This window comes from Lynx rufus, unplaced genomic scaffold (assembly GCF_022079265.1).
Source record: "Lynx rufus isolate CCGP_SWC_20201006 ecotype Redwood Valley unplaced genomic scaffold, mLynRuf1.p SCAF_24, whole genome shotgun sequence".
NCBI lineage: Eukaryota > Metazoa > Chordata > Mammalia > Carnivora > Felidae > Lynx > Lynx rufus.
Window position 1 is genome coordinate 8,582,919 of NW_025814839.1, and position 26,378 is coordinate 8,609,296.

Genomic DNA, 26,378 nt, shown 5'->3' on the forward strand with positions numbered 1-26,378 from the left:
GGGCTTCATCCTGCTGGTAACTTTATCAGAGGTTTGGAGCCCACGTAGAAAGCATGCATACTAAATTTGCAGGTGTTTGATGCTGGGACAGACAAGGAAGAGAAGGGAAACGTATGATATGCTGGCTGTTTTGTGCACCTTGTCCTTAATACAACAGCTTTGCAATGCTCTTGAGGTCACATGTGGAGCCATCCAGCATACAGACTTTGGAGTCAGAGAACCGAGTCTGCGTGACCTTGGAAAAGTCACTTGCATTTTCTGATCGCCATTCTTCATGTTTAAAGTGTTGATGATCAGAGGAGCACCTACTTCCTGGGCTGGTCAAAGAGTTCTGGGAGATCCCACACACAGAGCACTCAACACAGTGCTCGGCACACACAAAGCACTAGCTAACCATCAGCGATCTTTATGGCCACCCCTCTCCTTTGACATAAGGAGACGGGGCTCCGAGGCCCTGAGTGACTTTGCCCACGGTCACACAGCTGGTGTGCAGCAGAACCCAGGGCTGTCCAGCTTGCGAGCCTACTCTTTGCACTATGCCATGTGCAAAGAATCAAGATTTCAAAAGAGCGTTGTGGGCTGTAACTGGAAAGTGAAAAAAAAATGCCTTTCAATAGGGATCAATGCAAAGGACTTCATTAAGGCCACAAATACTATTTACTCAAGGACAGTGATGGACGGACCTGGCTCCATCGCTCTGAAAACACTTGATGTCTAAGAGCAGCAAGGGTGCAAGCTTAATGCGAGAGCAGCGTGGCAATCAGGACAACGCCTGACACCTTGGGCGGCCTCAGGGTGTCCCGCTCAAACGGGGGCGGGGGTGGTTATACGGTTATAAGAGCCTCGGGGCCCGTGGCGGCTCCGACAGGTCCTCCACTGCACTGTGACCAGGTCTGACAACGACATCCCCGGCAGGGCACAGCGTGTCCTTTGACGAAAGCGAAAGGCTCGGGAAACTAGGCCTTAGGAAGAACGACAGGAAGGAATCAAGACCCCAGGAGAGGCTCGTTGGTGGCTTTGGCTCTTAGCGGGTCTCTCATTTGGAAGAACTGAATCTGGTTTGGGTGTCGCTGGAGTATAACCGGGGTCAAAAGGAAGTGCTAGGAAGATGCCCTCTGGTCATAGCGAGACTAAGATAATCTCTAACAACCTGCACTTCGAAACACAGTGCGGGCTGTTTTGTGAGGTGACGAACCTCCTGTCGTCCCAGAGGAATTTCAACGGAGTCCGGGTAGCCAGTTTTCAAGACTCCACAGAGAAGAAGGACCCACAAGGAGGAAATGCTCTCTGACCGGGATGCTGGGGTGCGATGCACATTAGCAGTCTGACAAGGGTGCGGTCGACATCAAAAATGCCCTCATAAATCCTTCCTGTTTCTGCTTTCCGCGATGGTCGCCACCATCTCCGTTCCTGGACCTTCTAGGTCAGAGCTTGGCAAAGGGAAAGCAGGAAAATGTCGATGCTGCAAGGCAGCAGGGGGGTCTCCGTGGCACTTGGAAGAGTAACGGGGAAGCCAGTCCCCCGAGCCAACCAGGACTCTCCGCCCCGATCGTGGGTGACCCCCGGAGCACGGGGGTAACCCCGAGCCAACCAAAGGCGCTCCTACCTGGATTTAGGGCTCTGAAGGTTTTGGCGGCTGAGGAGTCGAGCGGCCGAGACCCGCTTTTTGTGGACATTGGATAGACCTGCAGGGAGCAAAACAACAGTCTTCCTGAGATGGGGTTAAACTGTGGTCGGTGCAAACCCTCCAGCTTCTACTGACCCTCTCTTCACACTTCCACTGTCCCCCAGAGTGAAGCCAAGAGGTGAAAGAAAAGACTGTGGGGGGGGGGGGGTGGTGGTGCCGGCTGTGGAGAATGCGAAGGAAAAGCAAATCTGGTCGAGCTGAGTTGAGAAGAAGAGGTCAGAGTGACATCCTCCTGCTGGAGGGAGGGACATCCAAGGACACGCCTGGCTGAGCAGGGGTGGGGGGGGCACTGGCAGTGGACTTGTTTTGAGAGGACTGCACGAAAGGTAAGCAATGAAACCCACCTCCTCTAAGTGGGTGGAGGTGAGAACTCCTGTCTTTCCTGCCCACCCCCCACCCCCCCCACCCCCCCCCACCCCCGTCTTGCGTGCCTCCCCAGGAGCGGGGGGAGAGGTACCTTGTGTAAGTTCCGGAGCTTCGGCCACGTAGGTGAGGCGGAACTTGTTTCTTTTCCAGCTGCGGTCGTTGCTGATGAGGGAGTTGTTTGCCTTCTCAATGTTGACGTCATCTCCCACGCAGAACACATCGCAGGCTGCCTGTGGCACACACAGGGCTTCCGGTGACCTCTTTCAGCCAAGAGGGACTCTCCACCAACAGCTCGAAACCATGACATGAATCCCTCCATCCATCCATCCATCCGCCCATCTGTCCATTCATCCTTCCATCCCTCCGCCTACCCACCCATTCATCCTCCCTCCCTTCCTTCCTCTCTCCCCCTCCTTTCCTTCCTTCCTTCCTTCTACCCTCCCTTCCTCACTCCTCCCTCCCTTCCTTCCTTCCATCCATTCATCCACCCATCTGTCCATTCATCCTTCCATCCTTCCGCCTACCTACCCATTCATCCTTCCACCCTTCCTTCCTCCCACCCTCCCTTCCTCCCTCCTCCCTCCCTCCCTTCTTTCCTTCCATCCATCCATCCACCCATCTGTCCATTCATCCTTCCATCCCTCCGCCTACCCACCCATTCATCCTTCCACCCTTCCTTCCTTCCACCCCCCCTTCCTCCCTCCCTCCCTCCTTCCTTCCTTCCTCTCTCCCCCTCCTTTCCTTTCTTTTTCCTTCCTTCCTTCCTTCCTTCCTTCCTTCCTTCCTTCCTTCCTTCCTCTTTCCCCCCTCTTTTCCTTTCCTTTCCTTCCATCCTCCCTTCCTCCCTCCCTTCTTTCCTTCTTTCCTTCCTTCCTTCCTCCCTTCTTTCCTTCCTTCCTTCCTCTCCCCCCTCCTTTCCTTTCCCTTCCTTTCTCCCTCCCTCCCTCCCTCCCTCCCTTCCTTTCCCTTTCTCCCCTCCTTTCCTTTCCTTTCCTTCCCTTCCCTTCCTTCCTTCCACCCTCCCTCCTTCCTTCCACCCTCCCTCCCTCCCTTCCTTCCTCTCTCCCCCTCCTTTCCTTCCTTCCTTCCTTCCTTCCACCCTCCCTTCCTCACTCCTCCCTCCCTCCCTTCCTTCCATCTATTCATCCATCCATCTGTCCATCTCTCCATCTACCCTTCCTTCCTTCCTTCCCTCCTTCCATCTATCTACCCTCCTACCCATCCATCTCTCCATCCCACCACATACCTGCCAGCCAATCATCCATCAATCCATCCACTAATCCATCCAGTATTTTTTGAACGCCTTTGATGTGCTGGACATATCATATTTACTAATAAGTTTAGGATTTAACCTCTACTTAACATGTAACTTCTACGTCATTTATTCCTAAAACCAATATTTGTAGAGACCTAACATTAAAAAAGAAAATAAACACCTTAGAATTTCCCATCCATCTTCCTCTAAAGGTTTAAAAAATTACATTAAAAGCAGAACATACTGAATGTTTGAATACCTGCATATGAAATTTTCTTCCTTTCTTTTCCTTTTTTTTTTTTTTTTGCCAAGTTCATAAGTTCTCCGACTTTAGTGGTCCTAAGAATTACTGTTTGGAATTCAGGTTTTTGGAATAAAAGCCACGGATACTTAAAAAGCTTTTAAGGGCAGATTTAACCCTTTTTTGGCCTTGCGTTGATTTTCAGACAATCTAAATGTCCATCAGTTGATGAACGGCTAACCAAAATATGATATATACGTACAGCAAAGTATCATTTGGCCATAAAAAGCAATGAGGTACTAATATATATATTGCAATGTGGACGAACCTTGAAAACATGCTAAGTGAATGAGCTGATTTCAAAAGACCACATATTAAATGATTTCATTCATATGAAATGTCCAGAACAGGCAGCTCCCCAGAGACAGGAAGTAGATTAGCGGTTGTCAGGACTGGGAGTTTGATGGGAGGGGGGCGGTGATAACCAAAGGGTATAGGGGCTTGTAACAGACCCTGACTCTGGGGCGTTCAATCGAAGTTGGCTGACGAAGTCAAGAACCATAGTTTTCTCAAGGTAAAAAGAGCCGAGTTATCTCAGTTCTCCTCATCTAGGAAGAAATCCAGAAAGAGGCTTATGGACACAGCCTCCCCCCATAAATATCCTTCTAGCTCAGGGGCCTCAGTTTCCCCTCTTTCTATCTGCATTTACATGCAGGATGGAAAATGCCAACTGGATGATAGGAAGCTACCTAATCCGCTTTCTCCTGGGGCTGCTGAAGAGAATGCATTCCAGGGTGGAGGAAGGAGCAGGTGACAGGTGGCAGGTCTGTATTCATGGTTTTCCGTTTTTCCCAGGATGGCCAATCGAATCATGCCCCCATGCAGATAGAAGGCCATTATGCATTTCTGCCCCTGTGACCTCATGTCTAGAATAGCCCTGTGCAATACGAGGTTCCATCATGATGGGAATGTTCTGTGCTGTCTCATATAGTAACCAATAGCTATTTGTGGCTGCTGAAAATATGAAATACACAGCCAAGGAATGAGATTTTAAATTCTATATAATATGTGTATATTAAATAGAGTTTTAAAAATTCTATTTAATATGTGCATATTAAACAGTTACATATTTAATGAAAAATTAAAATTTTATACATCTATTATAGTATATATTTAATTATTTTATGTAATATCAATATATTTCTGCAATTATGCAATATATATTTCTGTCTTCATATATGATATTATATATTATAATTAATCACCTAATTATTTCTATGTACATATACATATGCAAAATTTTTTTAAATGTTCATTTATTTTGAAAGAGAGAGGGGGAGGAGGGGCAGAGAGAGAGGGAGAAAGAGAGAATCCCAAGCAGGATCCACTCTATCAGAGCAGAGCCCAACGTGGGGCTTGATCTCATGACCACGAGATCGTGACCTGAGCCGAAATCAAGAGTCAGATGCTTAAATGACTAAGCCACTCAGGCGCCCCTAGAAATTTTTCACGTAACATAAAATTCATCACTTTCAAATGTACAATTCAGTGGGTTTGAGTGTATTTACAAAGTTGCACAACCACGGCCCCAACCCCCTAGCAACCACTACTCTAATTTCTGTCTGTATGGGTTTGTCTATTGTGGACACTTCATTTAAACGGAATCATAGACCTTCTGTGTCTGGCTTCTTGCACTTAGCATAATGCTTTCAAGGTCCATCCACGTTGTAGCAGGTATAAGTTCTTTATACTTTTTATGGCTAAATAATATGTCACTGTAGAGACATACTATATTCACTTGTCCATTCATCCTACTGAATGTGAATTCATTCACATTTACATTTAAGTAGCACATGGGGCCGGCGGCTCCTGCATTGGTCAGCAAAGATCTAGCTCAAGAGGGATAAGTATGTCAAAGTAGACAAATCGGTGAGATCTGAGTTCCAGGTCGAGGCACAGCCCCCTGGTGTGGCTAACCTACTTTATGGTTTTTTTGTCTACTTGTCTACCAAATGTGAGCGAGGGATGGATTGCTCCCAGCTCTGAAATTCCAAGAGCACAATGTTTTATAGACCAACTCCTTGCCCGTGATGCAGGAGGTTAGAGTCTGGGTGAAGAATGTGTGTTTTAAGGCCACCCAAACTCATCTGAGTTGTTTAAAGCTGTATCCTGGCTGGACACACGGTGGGGAAATACCAGAAGTTCTCTCAGGTTTCTTCTATTTCATATGGTGTAGGCACTCTGTCTTTGGAGGTCTCGGGGGTCATGACTTCTCCCCCTGGGTCTCTGGGATCTGGGCAGGTGGTTACCTTGAAGACCTTCTTGGCCCAGGTCCTGAAAGCCTCTTCCTGCCCACAGAGCTCGTCTCCCTCCCTCATCTTCAGGATCCTCTCTCCTCCCAGTTCCTCCAGGAGGGTGTCCACGGCATGTCCAAAGGCGCAGAAATGAGGGTAAGCCCGGGAGCCAAGGCCAAATACGGAGAACCTGCCGAGGAGACAACAGATGGTCTGTGTTAGGGGACTGTGGGGCATGAGGGGCGTCTGGTTTTTTGGACTCCATGTCTCCCCTAAATTCATATATCGAAACCCTAACCCCTAAGATGGCTGTATTTGGAGATGGGGACTTTAAGGTGGTAACTGAGGTTAAATACAGTCATAAGGATGGTCCCTAGTCCAATGGGACTTGTGTCCTTAGAAGAAGAGGAAGAAACACCCAATAGCATTCTCTCACTCTGAATGTGCACAGAGGAAAGGCCATGTGAGGGCACAGCAAGAAGGCAGCCGTCTGCAAACCAGGAAGAGAGGCCTCACCAGAGACCAATCTTACTGGCACCTTGATCTTGGACTTCCAGCCTCCAGAACTGTGAGCAGATAAATTTCTGTTGTTGAAGCCACCCATTCTGATATTTTGTTACAGTAGTTTGAGCAGACTAACACATCTGGCATCTCCAGAAGCATCTCCATTAGCCCATGGTGGTCAGACAGCCCCAAGCCCACCTGGGTTAGGCCATTTTTAAAAAATCTGGGAGCCCTTGGGGCCTCTTCTCCTCTCCTTCTGGTCTCTGCAAGGTATGACCATCCTCAGGAGAAAATTCCCAATGGTCCTAAGGAGGATGAGCTGGGGATAGCGATGACCCAGAACCATTGGCTGTGTCTTGTGTGCCCCTTTCTAAGCTGGAGAAATTAGTCTATTTTATGGGAGGGCTTGAATTCTACAAGGGACACAAGTAGATTAGTTTTAAGTACACAGGTAATGAAAACCATAACACAGAAGTCCTCAGGGACCTGCATTAACGAGATCAGAAGGCCTTGTCATTAGCACGTCAAATGTTCGCTGTGTGTTGACTAACTGGAATTAAAAACTTTAAAAAACCCACATCAAATGTTGGTGTGTAAACAGGTGCTTCTACAAGGGGATGGAAGATTTATAAAGATGCTGACTCCACCCCTTGCAATGTCTCTGACATTAATTTGCCTCACAAACCCTCTCTGCATAGGTACCACCAAGAACACGTGGCTGCTTGAATCAGCGGGGGTCAGGTTAATGAGATTTTCCTCTCTGTGAAGGTGGGGTGGCCTTGACTGAGGTATGAGAAGGGGAGGGCTGTGTGTCAGATGGCCGCTCTTGCTAGTTTGCTGTCCGACTGACACTTGGTCCTGGCTGTGGGTCTCGACGTCACTGGGACAGAAGTGACAGGTTCACACAAGTTGGACGAGAACGCGCCACCCCACGTCTTTCCTAGCCTGGAGTTTTCTGCTGGAGACTGTCATCTCAGACAAGCCCAGGCGTGGATCTGTGTGGGCTATTCCATACTGTCTCTGCCTCTGCCTCCCAATCCGTTTGTTTAGAATGAAGGGGTCAGGTTGGCGGAAGATTGAGATGGGGGAAACAGAGAGGAGGAGGGGAATCTGGGAAGGGACTCCCATTCTCTCTGTCGTTGGAGGATGCACTTGACATGGCTCCGGGGGTCTCACGGGTCAGGTGAAGGTTAGCATGGGTTAACATCTGCTTCTTTTAATCCCACATGCATGCTTCCTCTCTGGGCCTCTTCTCCTCTCCTGCCCTTCTTTCCCTGGTTGTAGAGACTTTCTAAAGAAAGTACATGGGATTAGGCAGTGTTTGCCCCCTCAGCCCCCCTCCCCCACCTGCCCGCTCATGCCCTTCCTGGAGGTGGGTTCCTCACCTTTTCCTCCAAGGGTGATGGTGTGACAGGAGAGCTGATAACTAGGAGTGGACTGGTTGGAGGGGGGCCAGGAACTTCTTTCCCAAGCCACGCCCCCCTTAACGTCAGCCCAGTGGAGACTGGAAATTCCCAGCATGAGTAATGGCTTTGTGGTTAAGCCGTTGTTCCTCAAACATGCGATGTTTACGTTCACGACGTCACCATATGTGACCACTGCTGATACTATTATTTACTTATTACCGCTGTTTAGCTGGCTTTGAATTTGTCTTCACCACCTCACCAAAACCACTTGTGTTCACTAGCAGGTGGTTCGGGTAATTCATGCATTAATACGTTTCCCGATGCACCTAAAGACCTGCCTCCCAGTCATCTCCTAGACTCACGTTTCCATTATGACCTTCACCTGGGGGTTTCAAACTTCCCATTTTAAGCCTCCAAACCAGGAATTGGCAAACTTATTAGACATGGGGCCAGAGAGTAAATATTTTTAGGTTTCTAGGCCAAGAAACAAAATCAAAGCTGTTATGTGGATGCCTACATAACAGAGAGAAAACAAATTCCTGCACGTTTTTATTCATGACATAAACATTTAAAAAATTATTAATTACAGTTATTGAGGATGATTTTTTAATAATATGTCTACCTATGAGACTGGGGTTCCTTGTTTGGGGGGGTGGGTGACATTTTGCTTAATTGGGGTTCAACGGTAACAGTTTCTATCCTCAAGTGAATTGCCAATGTTCAAGTGCAAAAACCACTCCCAGCTCATGGGTTGTGTAAAAACATACAGTGGTCAGGCTGGATTGGGTCTCCAGGCTACAGCTTGCCAATGCCTGCTCTGAGCCGTGATAGATTCAACAAGAGAAAAACGGGTCCGGCTGTCAACGCACAAAACCGGTGTTTCAATGTCAAACTAAAACAACGCACTGATGTCAAACCCCATAGAAAATAACACCACGGGTGAACTCGGATGTACACTATGCACTTTGTGTGATGATGATGTGTTAGTGTAGGTTCATCAACCGTACCAATGGACCACTCTGGATGGAGACGCTGCTGGTTGGAAGAGGCTGTTTCTGTTGGGGGAGGGGATATATGGGAATTCTCTGTATCTTCCTCTAAGTTTTGCTGTGAACCTAAAACTGCTTGGAAAAAATAAAGTCTATTACAACGTGCTCTACTGGGAATAAGACTTCAATATCCAGGACCCTTCGTGACGTGTACCATCTACTGAGCACTGTCCTGAGCAGGTAGGAAAAGGTTCGGTTAGCAAAGGTCGGAAAGATTTGTGGCCAGGCCCGGATACTCAGTGTGCATCAACCTTGTTTTCACCAACATCTGTGAAACCAGGGATCTGCAGTTTTCTTTCTTTCTAAATGCTCATTGGACCGCATTCCCAACTGTTGAAATATAAAATATCTGCCCGTATCCCATATAAAATGATCTCTTGGTATGTGACCACTGCCCTTTGGTAAACATGGGGTTAGGCCAGTATTTTTTGAATCAGACTGCACATTAGAGTCACTTGGGGAAATTAAACAAAAAAAAAAAAAAAGGCAATACGTGCCCAATTCTAGACCAATTACATCAGAATCTCTGGAAATGGGGCTTGATTATCAGTATATTGCAAACATCTCCAGATGATTTTGATGTGTGTCCCAGGTTGAGAGCCACTGGGGCATGGCAGGGTGTCTCCAGAAGTTTCTATTAGGTGTAACATATCATTGGGAAGGGCAGCTTACTGAGTAATTTCCAGGGATTAACATCCTTGGGCACAAATGATGTGCTGATGATGGGGCGAGATTAGGGTGATGGGGCTCTGACAGAGTGTGTATAGGAAGGGGTCTGGGTAGTGTGCTTTAATGGGGCAAGGGGAGTCCCCAGAGAGCTAGAGTGCAGCTGGTTATTCAAGAGATGGACAGGAATACAAGGGAGGAACCTTAAGCCCGCTTTGCAACTAAATCCAGTTCCCCAAGATGGCTTCCCCGAGGCCCTTGACCCCTGCTCACCTCACGTTGGCCAGGGGTCCAGCACTCTCAAAGTTGTCTCTGAGGTCTGGCCCGTCGCCTGATGATTTATGGGAGTCAGAATACGAGGAAACACTATTGAATCGGACCTTGTAGCTCCTGCCAAAACAGAAGAGACCCTGTGAGCTCTGGCTTGGAACCTCCTCCTGAGGTCCTGTTTCAAGGACCTTCTGTTGCATGTTGGTTGAGATCATAACACTTCCATGGACTCTTCCAGAATGGATAAACTTACCCACCACTAGAGCTAGCCACCTGCGCATGACCCCCCTTGTATTTAAAGAGGTTTCCGACCATACTCAACTCAGGGATCTTGAGAGCCAGACAGCCAAAACGATTTAATTGGCAAAAAAGTCACGAATAGATCAGACCACCCCCTAACCATTAGAGAACGCTTCGTTGCTTCCCAAATTTTAACAAGCACAAGAATCATCTTGGGATGCTGTTAAAGTGCAGATTCTTTTTTTTTTTTAATTTTTTTTAATGTTTATTTATTTTTGAGAGAGAGCATGAGCGGGGGAGGGGCAGAGAGGGAGAGGGAGACACAGAATTTGAAGCAGGCGCCAGGCTCTGAGCTGTCAGCACAGAGCCGGATGAGGGACTCGAACCCATGTGCTGTAAGATCATGACCTGAGCCGAAGTCGGACGCTTCACCGACTGAGCCACCCAGGCGCCCCAGAAAGTGCAGATTCTGATTCAGCAGATCTGGGCAGGGCCTAAAGTTCTGCATTCTAACAAGCATCCAAGAGGCACCAATGCTGCCGATCCCCAGACCTCACTTTGAGTAGCCAGGAACTAACTGGTGATGTCCACTCTGGTATCTCTGTGTGGCTATTTAAAAAAAAAAACTTTTTTTTAATGTTTATTCATTTTTTGAGAGAGAGAGTGGGGGAGGGGCAGAGAGGGAGACACAGAATCCGAAGCAGGTTCTAGGCTCCGCGCTGACAACACAGAGCCCAAGGTGGGGCTCGAACCCACAAACTGTGAGATCATGACCTGAGCCGAAGTCGGACGCTTAAGCAACTGAGCCACCAGGCGCCCGTACATGTGGCTATTTAAAAGTAAAGTTAAATTGATTCAAAATAAATACAGTTAAAAATTCTGTTCCTCACTTGCACTGGCCACATGTCAAGTGCTCAAGGGCCACGTGTGGCTAGTGGCTGCCCTATCGGATGGCACAGACATAGAGCATTTAGAAAGTTTCATTGGATCGTGCTGGACAATTCCCATTCAATACTGTCTCTTCATCAAGTTATGGTCCTTGGATGTTTCAAGGATCTGTCACATTTCCCATTTCAAGTCAATGTGGAAAACGTTCCGCACTGAGACACGGCATAAAAAGAGATTGAATTTCTTATTAAACGATTTTGAAGGGGAAGGAAGATGTCACTGGAACTCAGACGTCAGCACGAGAGGCTCAGGAGCTTTGAGACTTCAAAAAAAGATCCAGTTTCCCCGTTTTCCTCTAAAAGTGGTAAGGTTTGTTCTCAGACAAGGCAAAAACAAAATAAAAACAAAAACAAAATCCCCAGACCAAAAAAATGAAACAGAACAACTCCCCCCAAAACAAGAGACCAAAACCAAACACAACAGCTTAACAAATATGAGTGCAGAAGACGAAAGAAAAAAAAAGACACTGTGCATTCTGGCAGCAGGGTTTCTAAGCTGGATGTTCTTCAAAGTTTTTGTTCCAGCATCAGGAAAGTTCTAAATATATGTAAGTGTATTTTCTGCCCTAAAATAGTCTCACACTGACTCACTTCTCCAAATAAGTCATGCAACATATCAGGGGGTGGCTGTGTTGTTAGCGTGGGAGGGATGGTTGATGGTTGTGGGTTAAAAATAACAGCACATGTATTTGTATGAGGTTTGAGGTTTTTCCAAATGCTTTCCTCTTTGTTTTTATCCTTTGATCCTCTCAACAAGTCCCAGAGGTGGTCAGGGCAGAGATGGGTTCTCCCCATTTGGCAGATGAGAAAGACTGAGGTCCAGAGAGGTCAAACGCCTTGCTCAAGCCTGCTTAGTGAGTTAGTGGCACAGCCCGGGTTAGAGGGCAGGTCTCCTTGATACCCAGAGGTGACTTTGGATGCTTGGGCATCGGACATGCGTGCACATGTGCACAATCACACACGCCTTGCACACACACGCCTGCATGCACATATGAACGCGGTATATACATGTGCACGGACGCATGTGCACACATGCACATGTACACACACATGCACACACGCACACACATGCACACACACGTGCACATAATGCATGCCTGCACACATACGCACGCATATGCACACGCACACATATGCATGTGCACACACACGCACGTCTGCACACACATGCACACACGCACTCTACCTCTGCTGGCTGTCACGGGCTGCAGCCAGACCATGGACTTCTGTGTCACCTTGGGGGAGGGGAGGCCCTTTACGGGGAAAGAAACGCAAGGGTTCCGGGTACCTAGAGGGGAGAATGGATGGTGCCCTCTCTCTCCCTGAAGGAGGGGTGAGGGGGAGCCTGTGATGGCCACCTGGGAAAGAAGGGCAGGGAGAGCGAGGACTCAGGTGCTCATGGTCAAAGATGACCGATCACGAGGGACTCAGCTACCCCTTGGATATGGAACGAATGTGAGTTTGGCAACAGGTGCTTGGCTAAGAGAAACCCAGGAGAGGTTTTCCGCAGACCGCCGTCTCCAAACACCAGTCAGCTGTGGCGTCTGCTCTGCTCCACACTGGAGGAGACGCCGTGTTGGCCTAATGGAAAGACAGCTCAACATGCACACGCCATATGTTGTCTACTTTAGGGGGGACTTACAGGCTTCGCAAGGGTGGTCATCATTACAGGTATTTGTCACCTTAGGAAATATCTTTAGAACCCAACCTGACATTGGGATGCGATTTCAGCATGAATGTCTTTTGGCTACAGGTTTTTTTGGTTTGTTTCATTTTTGCCTTATGAGGTATCTTATCTACTGAACTCAACCTCTACATTAGCTACAACTCCACCATGAGCGTCTGATGGAAACGTTTTAGGGAAAGGAGCTCACTTTTGCTGTTTTTGAATGTAGGTTTCCAAAGGGGAAAGATAATAAGAATTGGTATTTACATAGGGCTTCTAAGTGTTCATAAGACGCTTATAGCTATTATATCTATTTTCTCCTTTGATTCTTACAAGAAGTTAAGGCAGGTATTTGTATGGACAAGGAAACTGAGACATGGGGCTGTGAAGTTACCAGAGAGGCCAAAATATCAGCCCCAGTGGACTCCAGACACCCACCAGCTAAAATTCATCACAAAGGGGCTTTAGGTCACAAAACCCAGCCAGAACCCAAATGTGAACCCCAGAGGCCAAAAGACAATCTTCAGTTACCCACAGAGTATGTCATGTGACCCTGGAGGGTCATTCACTTACTTCCTTTCCTCCTGCACGGAGTTGGGGTGCCTCATTTCCATCAAAGCACAGCCGAATTTCTGGAAGCCAAGAGAGGAGTAAAATGTGAAGCATGGGTCTATGAACCCAGAATAGGGTAGGGCACTGAGCATCTGGGGTCCTGGCTGGTAAAAGAGGAGCCTGATGCCTCTGGGGGCCAGGATGTTAGAGATGGTTAGGGGTTCAGGCTGGGCAGCAGATGCGTGTGAAAGGGCCAGCTGATAAAAGGGCTACAGTGTGTGGACCCCCAATTCCCAGCACACAAATCCCCATTGTGGCTTTCTCTTTACAAATTTTTTTAAATGTGAAATTTATTGTCAAATCGGTTTCCATACAACACCCAGTGCTCATCCCAACAGGTGCCCTCCTCAGTGCCCATCACCCACCCTCCCCTTCCCTCCCACCCCCCCCATCAGCCCTCAGTTTATTCTCATTTTTTGAGTCTCTTATGGTTTGCCTCCCTCCCTCTCTAACTTTTTTTCCCCCTTCCCCTCCCCCATAGTCTTCTGTTAAGTTTCTCAGGATCCACATAAGAGTGAAAACATATGGTATCTGTCGTTCTCTGTATGACTTATTTCACTTAGCATAACACTCTCCAGTTCCATCCATGTTGCTACAAAAGGCCGTATTTCATTCTTTCTCATTGCCAAGTAGTATTGACTTTACTTCTCTCATCTGGAGCAGGGGATGCCAAGCTCTTCATTGGAGCATCCATTCCAAAAGAAGTCGCTCACTAAGGCGACAGCATTGTCACTAAAGATTGGCTCATCAGTGGGCACCAATAGGCTGAGGTCTTGGAATTGTCCCAAATCGTTGTGAACTTGGATCCAAATCCAAGTCATGGGCTTTGAGGCTCTGGGAGGATTTGCTAACTGAACGGCAGGTGTAACTGAGGCCCCTCCTTCTTCCCCCTGACGGGGAACATGCTAGAACAGGTGAAAGCTCGTCTTACCTCCCCATTCTCTGGGGGGTCGCCATTGCCAAAAGTGCTGGTAACCACTAGGACCAGAGTTTCATGTTCCAGGTGTACAATGTCATATTCTTCCATGGACATCACCTAGGTGGGTGAGGGGGAAGGGATGGTGGGGGGAGAGGAAGTGAGGTGGTGACAAGGAGAAGAGGTAAGAGAGAACAAAAAGTGAAGGAGAAGAAGAGAGAGGAAAAAGAGGAGTCATCTTGAGCCATCTCCCTTGGAAGAAGAACCAACAGTTCTGGGTGTCACTATTCAATGGGCTCAAGTGGGTAGCACTAAAAGCTTTTTGGTAGTGTGGGACCTTTCTAAAGTCACAGTGGCCTGAAGGACCACAAAGAACCTGGGGCAATGGTGGAAGGGGTTGGCCGCTAATAGAGACAGATCTTGATTGAGATCGTTGGGCTTCTTATAACCGACTGATCCGGGAATCTTCTTGACCACTTTTAGGCTGGGAATGGCCCGGCTGGATCTGACCAGGTCTGCTCAGTCTCCTTGCTAATCCTCCCTCCAGCAGTATGGGGCCTGGGCCAAGTAAGTCCGAGATCCCTGCCTTAAGGAAGATTATTGCCCTCTATCTTAGCATCTCTTGGGCCACATTTCTCCAAGTAGGTTCTAGGGAACCCCAGACTTCCGAGAGGCTCCTTGAAAATAAGTGAGCCATGCACAAACATGTTTATATTCTATCCCCTTCTCATTGGGAGATTAGAATACAGCTGACCTAAAACAACGTGGGTTTGAATTGTGTGTGTCCACTTATACGTGGATTTTTTCTAATAAATACAGTACTGTCAATGCATTTTCTCTTCCTTATGGTTTTTTAATAATATTTTCCTTTCTCTAGCTTACTTCATTGTAAGAATATGGTAATGATACATGTAACATACAAAACATGTCAATCAACTGTTCATGTTATCAGTAAGGCTTCTGGTCAACAATAGGCTATTGGTAGTTAAGTTTTTGGGAGTCAAAAGATGCATGTGGATTTTCAGTGCCCCTAACCCCGATGTTTTTCAAGGGTCAGCTGTACAGACTTGCAAATTCAAGCCTCCAAGAAGTCATTCAGCAAAGAAACCCACTGAACTGTGTTTAATGCAGAGCTTCCCAAGCTGACCCCAGAATGTTTTTTTTTTCATAAACCCTCTAAGATTTTGCTGTGAGATGGGGTTTCAATTTGTGGACTCCTAGACTCCTAGAAGGTCATGGGAAGAGAGGACATCAAAGTCCCCTGAAATTTAGGTGGATGTGCATATGTGTGTTGATGGCTACCTTGGGATGTGCTATCATCCATTCTCAAAGGTTCTTCTCTGTTGACTCCACTCTCTCCCCTTCCAACTATACGTACCACGGGGGCCAGGGAGCTGGCGCTTCCCCCTACTCACCTTGGCATCAAAGGCATGTTTGAAGATCTCACACAAGGTTTTAGCATAGGCCTGCGACTTGCCCGTCTCTGTGGCATAAAGGATGGTCGCCTTGACCCTCTTGGCCATTGCCTGCCCCATAAGCTTGGCTGAGAACTTGACGGCTCTGGAGAGAAAAGAATGGAGAGGAAAATGGGAAATGTAGAAAAAAGGGAAGATGCTAGGCTGGGACTTTGGGGCCAGAACCATGATCCTCGAAATGTAACGAGAGAGAACTTACTCTCTTGATCTCTGATGGTTTTAGGGACACTAGAAGCCCAAGTTTAAAACCATGGTTGGTTTTGTTAGTTTGTTGCTTGGTTGTCCAAACCTAGTCTTGAGAACCTTGGTTTGCCAAGCATTGCCCCCAAAGACAATCATTCATTCATTCATTCATTTGTTCATTAATTAAACATTTGTTGAGTGCAGAACATCTGCTAGGTATAGTTATAGGAGCTAAGGAACATAAAAAAGTAGGTGTCACGGGGCTTACATTTGTGTGTGTGTGAAAGAGAGAAAGAGAGAGAGAGTAAGAGAGAGAAAGAATCACTAATAAATCAATTTGTGTGTGTGTGTGTGTGTGTGTGTGTGTGTGTGTGTGTGTGAAAGGGAGAAAGAAAGAGAGAGAGAGAGAGTGAGAGAGAGAAAGAATCACTAATAAATCACCAGGCATTGAATTAGAAGGAAATTTAGAGGTTTATAGATCCACAAAGGAAGGACTAGTCTGGTTTAGTCAGGCTTGCATATTCAGAGTCTCGCACAGAGTCTGATATCTAATAGGTGCTAAATAAATATCAAAAGAAGGGATGATTTTTAAAGATGCTGCTACCACCGGAGCCCTGGGGAGTTGAAATATCAAGTCAAGGCTCTTTCTTGCTAAATGGAGAATTCAGAGCCAGTGTTCCTTTCTTCCCATCTACCAGGGCACTGGGGGTGGCAGACAGGCAGTGGCTCGGGAATGGCTGGGCTCACCTTCTGAGCCAGCATCCCGGCTCTATTAGGAACCTCAGAGTAGACAAATCACTAATTACCCCCACCTGGGGATTATTGATGGTAAATTCATCATTTTTTTAGAATCAGGGAAACCACCCACATTGCAGGAGCATTCTGAGCCAAGGGGGAGAAACAGAAAAGAATAAAAGGTGCCTGGAGGATTCCCTTTGAAAGACTGGAGCATAAAAAAGCATCTATAATTAACTCCCATTGTTTCTACCCCTCACTTAATAGTGCAATTAATGTTTTAGATTTCTTCCTCCCTTCTTCTCCCAGAAACAGTTGAACCGAACTGAAGCCAAAGGCTGCTCTCCCTGAGAATATCTGTGATTCTCTTGTTAGGAAAGAATGGCTGCTGATGTGTTCTCTTTTGGCTGGGAGATGGGGTTAGGTGGAAGGAGAGAGAAAGGAGGGAGAGAGGGAGACAGGTGCTCTGGGCCATGGGAATGGAGCCAGGACCTGGGTTTGAGTCCCTGCGGGATCCACAGCCCTCGCTTCTGGGGTCTGTGGCCTGCGTGGCACCTGTTGTACATCTAGGGATTGTATCCAGAGAGTTCTGGACCCAAGAGGGCCAATGGAGGAGCAGCTCAGTGCATGCCTAGCTTCTGTGCCAGCACTTTAACTCCAAACAGGGGTCTCTGCTGAAGGGGCCAGTGGAATTCGCTTTCTTTAGGAGAAGGCTGGCATCCCCATTCGATCATCTCGGTCAGCCCCACCTCACTTGTCAGCGGGTCCTTTGGCTGGCCACACATTCTTCAGGCCTATTACTCTTCAGTGGCCTTGGCCCATAAGCCCCTTCCCTCTTCTCCTTTGCTCAGCTTAGTCTATTCATCTCATTCTTCAGCCCAATTGTCATCTTCTGAAGGAAGCCCTCTCTGACCTCCCAAACTGGGTTCGGTCTATTTACGGCACCACGAAACCATTCCTCGATGGCGCACTGTATTTGTGTGATTCTGGGACAAGTGAATGGCTTTGAGCTTTGACAAGAACATCATTTAACTGGCTGCTCAGGCATTGCTGGAGCCTAGCACAGTGCCTGGCACAGAACAGGCACTCGGTATTCACTTGTTGGCCAAATGAATGAATGAATGAATGACTGAAGGAGCGATGTTAGAGTTCAGCCCTGAGCGAGAGAGAGCCCTCCCGGGTTGGCTTGTACCAGCTCCTCCCTCCTCTGGGTTCAGTGACTTCCTGTTAGCAGCTTGAAATTGGCCATGGGGGGAGTATTTACACCCTGGAAATGGACAAATGTTACACATCTGTTGTTGTTGTTGTTATTATTATTATTAGAACAGCTGGTTTATCAAAACGCCATTGCCTCCAAGACAAGAATTTAGGAAACAGAGGTGAGGAAAGTGAGGTTGGGAAGGAAAAAAGGTTGGCCCAACATCCATATCTCAGGCCCTCAGGCACAGAAGGCACGAGGTGGTCAGAGAAAATGGAGAACTCACATCGCACAAGAGGTCAGAGGCATAGGCATCTGCCCAGCCTCCTTCTCTGGCGCTCTCCGAGTTTGGAGGCACCTCCAGTCCCCACCTATTTCCAGGAGACTTACTCTGCCAGCTTCTTGAAGCCGATGGCTCGCCGCTTTGTGGGGGTTCCATTGGTGCCTTTCCAGACGTGGGTGTTCCAAGGCTCAGGCTGGAAGAGAGGACGATGGTCACTGCAGTGAGCGAATCTGGCTCCTCTTGGGAGAGGCTCGGGACTCCCTGGGTACTTGTGGCTGCCCAGCTATGCCCAACCCTCAGCCCCTGAAGGGAGGAGATCTGCCGGCGGTGACCACAGCGGTCCTTGCCCCGAGTGGCCGGTCCAGTCTGCCTGTGTTGTCCTGCTAGACCTTCTCACTCAGCCCTTGGTCCCTCTGAAGCCCTCTCCTGGGGACCCCTGACCACTCCCTTTGTCTCCATTAGTGTTCTGGCTAGGGCCGCGCTGTCCAATATGGTAGCCGCTAGCCACGTGGACTATGGAGCACTTGGGCGTCCGCAGAGGAAGTCTGAGTTGAGACATGCTTGGAGCCAAACATGCATATACCAGGTATTGGAGACTTAGCACAAAAGAGGCCGGAAGGGGCGGGACCTGGTATTCGAAGGACGGGGTGAGTCGGTAGTTGAGCATCTCCTGGTGGAAGACAGGGGTGACACTGCCAGACATGGGGGGCACAATCCACACCCAGTCGGCGGGGCAGCCCCCCCGGCAGCGGTATTCATTCTCCATGTGCTTGATGAAGGACTCGGTGGCAGAGTGGTGGTCAACGATGGTCACTTTGTCACTCTGCGGGAGGAGAGGGGGCACAGTCAGGCGGGAGGGGAGCTGGGGTGTTTCCGGGACTCCCTTCTCCACGGGGAGCGCTTCCCAAAGGGTGGTCCTGGAGATGCTGCGAGGCCTCGTGAGCTGATTCTCTGCATCTCTCTCTCACTCACATCCAGGGAAGAGGCTCCTTTTGACGCTAATACATCTTTTAATACCTCTCTTGCCAATTTTCCTCTCTCCTTTCTCCCTCCCTCCTTTTTTTTTTTTTTTTTTTAAATAAGAGAGAGGACCCTCAGGCAGCATTTAGCTAGAATTTGACAACTCTGTGTTGTTTTCCTTCTGCTTATTTGCTGATTAATTTAATATTATAATTACCTTCTATTTATGGCAACCGATACTCTCCATTTATGGCAGTGATACAGAATCCTCTTAAAGTAAAGAATTTTAAGTATTAAGGATGGGTTTATTTATCCATTTATTTAGTTTTTGAGAGAGAGAGAGAGGGTGCAAGTGAGCAAGGGGGAAGACAGAGAGAGAGAGAGAGAATCCCAGAAGGGGCAGAGGAAGAGAGAGAGAGAGATGGAGGGATGAAGGGAGGGAGGGAAAGAGAGAGAGAGAGAGAGAGAAAGGGCTCACCTGAAGTGGGGCTCGTGTTCACCCGATGTGGGACTTGAACTCACTAACCGTGAGATCATAACCTGAGCCGAAGTCAGATGCCTTAACGACTGAACCACCCAGGCGCCCCAAGGATGGGTTTATTAACACCGCGAGGCAGAAATCGCAATAGAGGTGGGTGGACGGCAAATCTGGATAACCGGCCCCGGGGGCCCCCTCTGGTGGGCCGGTCTGGATTCCCACCATGTGTAAACAGTGCTTCCCCTCTCTGCCCACTTCCTGTCCTCAGCCACTCATCCTGCTCACATCCCTGCTGTCTCAAGCCCACTGAACCACACTCCTTCCTCCTCAACGTCTCCCGAGGCCTCACTCGCCCATGGCCGAGAGAGAGAAGAGGGGGCTTGCTTCCGTCTCAGGCCATCTCAGCCTGTCTCTTCCCTGGGATATTACTCAGTGTATCCATTCTCCCTGCTCCTGACTTGGGGGCCTACAGTTCACATTCGTGTCCACCAATGACGTGACGCGTTCATTCTCTGTGTGCCTTCCGTGCGTGTCTGGGAGGGTCTAGCTTCCCAGACTCAGCCCCCAGAGGATAGAGCTGAGCTCTGTTAACAGAGCGTGAGCTCTACTCTGCAGTCGACAGGTTTGCCCAGGAGAACGCCAGCTTACGCCCATCACCCTGGCATTATTATCAGCAGTGTCTTCCTTTTGCCCTCAAAAGGATCATGGTTTGGGGCACGCGGGCGGTCAGTCAACTAAGCGTCCAACTCTTGATTACGGCTCAGATCATGATCTCACGGTTCATGAGTTCGGGCCCTGCGTTGGGTTTCTCTCTCTCTCCCTCTCTCCCTCTCTGCCCCTCCCCTGCTTGAATGCATGCTCTCTCTCTCTCTCAAAATAAATAAACTAAACTTAAAAACGAGTATCATGGTTTAGATGGTAAATTCTAAACTCATCCTACAAAATATCATTTACCACAGCGCCACACATTGAGAAGCCTGTGCGTGTCTGGTTAATGAGGATGAGTACTTGTGTCTGTTGTGTGATAGTCTGAACCCCGAAGAGGTGGGCAGGACACAAAGGAGGCGGCCTGCCAGCCCAGCTGTCATCGATCATAAGCAACAGGTCACAGCTCCCCTCCCCCACCTATTACCGCTTCCTCCAGTGGTCCCCACCCAAGATCCAAAATGGAGATTAGGTGTACGTGATGGGAAGTGGACCTCATTAGTGGACAGATGCTCCCCCCCCCCCCCCAGGAGCCAGGTCTCACGACCGTCTGCTCCACACCTTGGAGGCGTTTTAGTTCCCCTCCGGGACGTGTGTGCCGTGCTACCTGGAAGCTGTAGAGAACAGCAATGTTGATTTCCACCAGTGCTTGGTCCTTCCACAGGGAGGACGTCTTCCTCATGTCCAAGTTCATGTTCTTGGCCACTTCCTGGAAGAGGAAGGAAACACAGACTCACAGGCTGGGGCACCCGTGGAGAGACAGGGCTAGCTGGGGGTCACTGATGAATTCCTTAACGAATTAGTCAACTCATTACCGGACTGATGAACTCATTCAAAAGATTTTTTTTTTTTTTTAATGGAGAACCGACTGGTAGCAGGAAACTAGAGAGACGTGGACGGCCCTTTTATTTCTGAGTTTCCTTTCTTTCTTTTTTATGTATTTATTATTTTATTTTATTTGAACTTTTTTAATGTTTATTTTTGAGAGAGAGAGAGAGAGACAGACAGAATGTAAGTGGAGGAGGGGCAGAGAGAGAGGGGGAGACACAGCATCCAAAGCAGGCTCCAGGCTCCGAGCTGGCAGCACAGAGCCCAACGTGGGACTCGAACTCATGAACCGCGAAATCGTGACCTGAGCCGAAGTGGGACGCTTGACTGAGCCACCCAGCCACCCCTCTGAGTTTACTTTCTAGTGGGGGAGGGAGACATTTACTATTTAGGGAGAAAATAAGACAAGGATATGAGATGAAGAGGAATACGGGGGCCGGATTTAGCCAGGACAGTCAGGGAGGACCAACTGTGGAGGTGGCATACCAGGTGGGACCAAAATAATGAGAAGCAAGACATCTTCAGATCTACGGAGGAAGGCTGTAGACAGAGAGGACAGTATATGCAAAGACCCTGTGGTGGGATCAGGCTTCCACCATCTGAGATACAGAAAGAAGGCTGGTGTATTGAGGGGTGGGTAGTGAGCTAGGGGAGCTGGTGGGAGATAAAGGCAGGACTGGATCATGCAGGATCTGGGATGAGCCCAGGAGTCAAGATTTTATTCCCAATACTGTAGCATGGAAAGAGTCTTCGGAGGGTTCTAAGCAGAAGAGCGGGTCTGAGAGTGACATCATCTGCCTTCTAGAAGGAAAAGCTTTCCACTGATCCTGCTCCTGCCTGGGGTAGCCACACTTGGGATCCAGATCATGGGCGCTTTGACCTCAGGCGGACACCTGTCTGACTCCATCTAACAGATGAGGAAACTGAGGCTCAGAGAGGTCCAGAGAGCCAGCTGGCCTCAGAGCCGGAGCCCAGGCAGACGCATAACGTCCAAGGACCCGAGAGCTGCCGCCATAGCCGGCCGACTCCTTTGGCAAAACTATCGGAAAAAAACAAAACAAAAACCTCCTGACATTTATGTTACGACTCAGGAGCTGATGTCAGGAGTGGGAAACACCCAACAGCAAATTCATTAATTAGAGCCTTGCTGTTCCTTGCTCTGTCAATTCCAGTCACTTGTGGGAGCCCAGGTCTCATTACGGGGCTAGCACACGACAGTTTCTCAGGTCTGGGTAAACTGCTTCCCAGCCCTGCTCTCAACATTCGTACATAACAGCCGTCGGGCCTGGAGGGCTGGAGTGGGAGAAGATCTCATCCGAGTTACTCGGGAACAACTCTCTGCAATCAAAACATAAGCAGGAATCATGAAAGCAGATCTCATATTAATTCATTCTTTGAGGCCGAGGCGTTGGGTTCCTCTGTGGTCCTTTGATAGTGACACACACACACACACACACACACACACACACACACACACACAGAAAGAACGAAATTCGCTGCTTTACATAAATACATAAAAAACTCGAGTAATTTTGTGAGAGAGGAAAGCATGTGTAGCCATTATGCTGAGACTGTTACTCCTACAGCATTCTTTTGCTTAAAAGAATGGAACGCATTTGCGGGAAAAAAAAAAAAAAGATTATGTGATTTTTAAAAATCCCCAAATGTGACTTGAGGCACATCTATGGAAATTGCCTGAAATGTCTCTTCCTTTCCTGCCAGAAGTTTGTACAGATCAGTGGCTGCCCTCTAGAATCTTCTGGGGAGCTCTGAAAAATGCTGGTATCGAGGCCCCATCCTTGAGCAACGATATCTGAATCCCGGTGAGTGGGAATCTGGGAATAATGAAGTTCCCTAGGTGACTCCGGTGTGTGGCAAGGCTGAGGACCCTGGGCTTCGATTTCCAAGCTAATACCTATGGAATTTTTAAAAAACGTTGAGACACAGTTGGCACACAACGTTGTGTGAGTTTAAGGGGTACAAATTCGAGGTGTTGGTTTGATACATTCATGTGTTGCAATATGATTACCACTGCGAGCTAACACCTCTGTCATGTCACATAATTATTATTTCTTTTTCTGTGGTGGGAACAATTAAGATCTAGTCTCTTAGCAACTTTGAAGTGTGCAATTCAGTGGATCGTGGATTATAATTACCCTTCTGTGCCTTAGATTTCCAGAATTTACTTATCTTTACGCTGCAAGTTTGTACTCTTAAACACCTCCTCCCTAACTCCCCCTCCCCCCCCACCCCCCCAGCTCCCGGTGACCAGCGTTCAATTCTCTTTTTTATGAGTCTGGCTTTTTTAGATTCCACATATGAGCGGTATGTATCATATAGTATTTGTCTCTGTCTGACTTAACCCACTTTAGCGTAATGTCTTCAAGGTCCATCCACATGAACGCCCGTGGATTTTAACCATATAAACCTAATCAAGGCTTGATTCCGAGTTCTTTAAAAAAACGTTTTAACGTGTATTCATTTTTGAGAGACAGAGAGAGACACAGCGTGAGCGGGGGAGGGGCAGACAGAGGGAGACACAGAATCCGAAACAGGCTCCAGGCTTTGAGCCCGACACAGGGTTCGAATTCACGAACCATGAGATCATGACCTGAGCCGAAGTCAGATGCCCAACCGACCGAGCCACCCAGGCGCCCCTTGATTCTGAGTTCTAATCTTGCCTTATTTACTGTGTGACATAGGCCCAGTGCTTAACCTCTCTGTTTCTCAGTGCCTCCTTTCGAAACAAGACCCACCACAGCAGACAGTTGTTAGGGACAACGGCTGCTGGCAAGACCACAGCTATCCCGATGCATTCTCCAGATCTGAGCTCCGGACTCCACCCCAGCAGCCTTCAGCAGATGAGGATGATTCAGCCAGGAGGGAATCAGATCCTCCAGCCAGAAATGTGGATGCTGGGCAACCACTGCCAACCCCCTTCCCCTGTGTTTCAGAAAAGAGGCAAGAAATGTCCCAGGTTCGTGGGTCGTTTTCAAACCCTTCTAACAAGAGGCCGTGTAGCCGGGTGGTTATGAACTTGGACCTTAAAGCCCGACGGGGTTCATTTCCCAGCTCTGCCACTGTGTGACTTTGAGCTTGTCACTTTAACCCTCCCAAAGGCCTCAGCATCCTCATCTGCGAAATGGGGGTTATCATACCTGGAGGTTGTGCTGAGATTAACTGAGCACACACACACAAGGTGCCTGGAACAGTGTTTAGCCTGGAACAGGACATGTGCTGTTCACGCTGTGGATGCCCTGGGATTGCCAGGGGCTCCACCGAGGTTGCGGAAGTTTCCAAGTTTCCAAGCCCCAAAGCTCAGCTGTGGGGAAGGACTGTGGGGCCCACGCCCTCTGCCCTCTGCTGGCCCATCGCGATGGCGGGGGAGGGACCTCACCTCCAGGATGTTGTATCGAGAGTTGTCACAATAGTCGCGGACGCCAATCTCTGTGCCCATGTACCAGCCGCTGAAGGGACAGGCGGTGAACTCCAGGCCGCCAATCTCCAGCAGCATGTTGGACACAGCGGGGAGGCCATACCACTTCAGGCCCAGATCCTTGAACCACTCAAACCTGTGGAGAGCGACACAGCCCCGCTCACCATGGGGCAGGAGTCTCTCAGGCGGACATGTGGGCAGGACAGCCTTGGTCTGGGGATGCGGAAATGCCAGCAACCTCCCGGGACTTGCTGTGTCAGAACCGGACTCCTGGGCTCTGCTTTAGACCTGTGGGATCCCAGTCTCCACAGCTGGGTCTGATAATATGCATTTTAAACATGTTTCCCAGGTGATATGGGTGAACATCCAGGCCTGGGAACCAGTGCACCAGGCTGCTGTTTCTCTCCCAAACCCACCCTGAAAGTTAATCCAGGAGAAAAGGGAGTCTTGCCGAATTCCTTCCTACCTCAGGGCCTTTGCATGGCAGTCCCTTCTTCTGGGATCTTCTCTCTTCCTTCTGTGTCTGTCCAGCCCTTACCCAGACTTAAATTGTCAGCTAAAATGTTGCTTACTCTTGGAAGCCCTTCTCTGATGCCCAGTTTAGATTGGGTCGGGCAACTTTGTCCCTCTGGGCATCATAAAATTTCTTTTGCAGCACTTTATTGGAATTAAGTGGTTATCTGGGTAACAGTATGTGCAAATTCTTCTCCTTGAGATCAAAAGTGTCATGGAGGCAGAAACGAAGTCAGCTACAATGGCCGGCCCAGAGCAGGAATAATAAACCGTGTTGAATGAGCGAATGAGTAAGTGAATGCATTAATGAATGTAGGCCAGGCTTCACCAGGGAGACTGGGTGAGTTCCCAGATATTGGGCAGTGTCATGAGCCTCAGGACACTTGGTTCCTCTCCAGGGCTGGGGCTAGGGTGAAATAAATAAGGCACTAGCCCTGGATGCAAAATTTAAGGGTGCACCAACAAAACGAGGAATTGAGTCTAATGGTACTTTTTATTCACATTATATTCTAAATTGACTCAACGTTTTTCAAAACATCAAAATTATATGGAAAAAAATCCATCATGAGGGATGCCTGGGTGGCTCAGTTGGATGGGCGTCTGAGTTCGGCTCAGGTCATGATCTCATGGCTCGTGAGTTCGAGCCCCGCGTCGGGCTCTGTGCTGACGGCTCGGAGCCTGGAGCCTGCTTCGGATTCTGTGCCTCCCTCTCTCTCTGCCCCTCCCCTGCTCACACTGTCTTTCTCTCCCTCAAAAATAAATAAACGTTAAAAAAAATCCATAGCGAACAAAATATCCTAAATTTAAATAAAGACGGGTCTCACCTTGCACATGCATAACTTACCTTGCTTGCTTCACCTGAATCTCAGCCCTGAACTGGATCCTGTCTTTATTTGAAATTTTCAGATAGGGGCGCCTGGGTGGCACAGTCGGTTAGGCGTCCGACTTCAGCCAGGTCACGATCTCGCGGTCCGGGAGTTCGAGCCCCGCGTCAGGCTCTGGGCTGATGGCTCAGAGCCTGGAGCCTGTTTCCGATTCTGTGTCTCCCTCTCTCTCTGCCCCTCCCCCGTTCATGCTCTGTCTCTCTCTGTCCCAAAAATAAATAAACGTTGAAATTTTCAGATAAAAAAATTTAAATTTGGATCATTTGGATCCAATTTTTGATATAGAGATTAATTTTGATAAGTATATTACATTAAAATAATATTTATCTTGATTATTGAGCTTTGGGGCACCCCTCCCTTACCCTGCCCCTCGATTTTGCCTCCAAGGATAGAGTCTCCCTAAGGATGTCCTTCACTCTCAAAGCGTGTTTTGTTTTTAATTTTTTTTTACATTTATTCATTTTTGAGAGACAGAAACAGAGCATGAGTGGGGGAGGGGCAGAGAGAGAGGGAGGCACAGAACCCGAAGCAGGCTCCAGGCTCCAAGCTGTCAGCACAGCCCGACGCGGGGCTCGAACCCA

General features: G+C 48.4%; 1 protein-coding gene across 1 annotated transcript in view; it reads right to left on the reverse strand.

Annotated features, from left to right (window-relative positions):
- The window catches only part of NOS1 (nitric oxide synthase 1), an 82,817-nt gene that overhangs the window by 15,994 nt on the left and 40,445 nt on the right, over positions 1-26,378 (reverse strand). Inside the window, exons 9-20 of the mRNA XM_047088501.1 lie at positions 24,362-24,536; positions 20,744-20,845; positions 18,622-18,816; positions 18,101-18,186; positions 15,535-15,679; positions 14,135-14,239; positions 13,165-13,223; positions 12,112-12,213; positions 9,742-9,858; positions 5,859-6,033; positions 2,145-2,283; positions 1,607-1,685 (exon numbers count right to left, since the gene is read on the reverse strand). Of these exons, the coding sequence (XP_046944457.1) occupies positions 1,607-1,685; positions 2,145-2,283; positions 5,859-6,033; positions 9,742-9,858; positions 12,112-12,213; positions 13,165-13,223; positions 14,135-14,239; positions 15,535-15,679; positions 18,101-18,186; positions 18,622-18,816; positions 20,744-20,845; positions 24,362-24,536 (1,479 nt within the window). The remainder of the gene's footprint in view (positions 1-1,606; positions 1,686-2,144; positions 2,284-5,858; positions 6,034-9,741; positions 9,859-12,111; positions 12,214-13,164; positions 13,224-14,134; positions 14,240-15,534; positions 15,680-18,100; positions 18,187-18,621; positions 18,817-20,743; positions 20,846-24,361; positions 24,537-26,378) is intronic.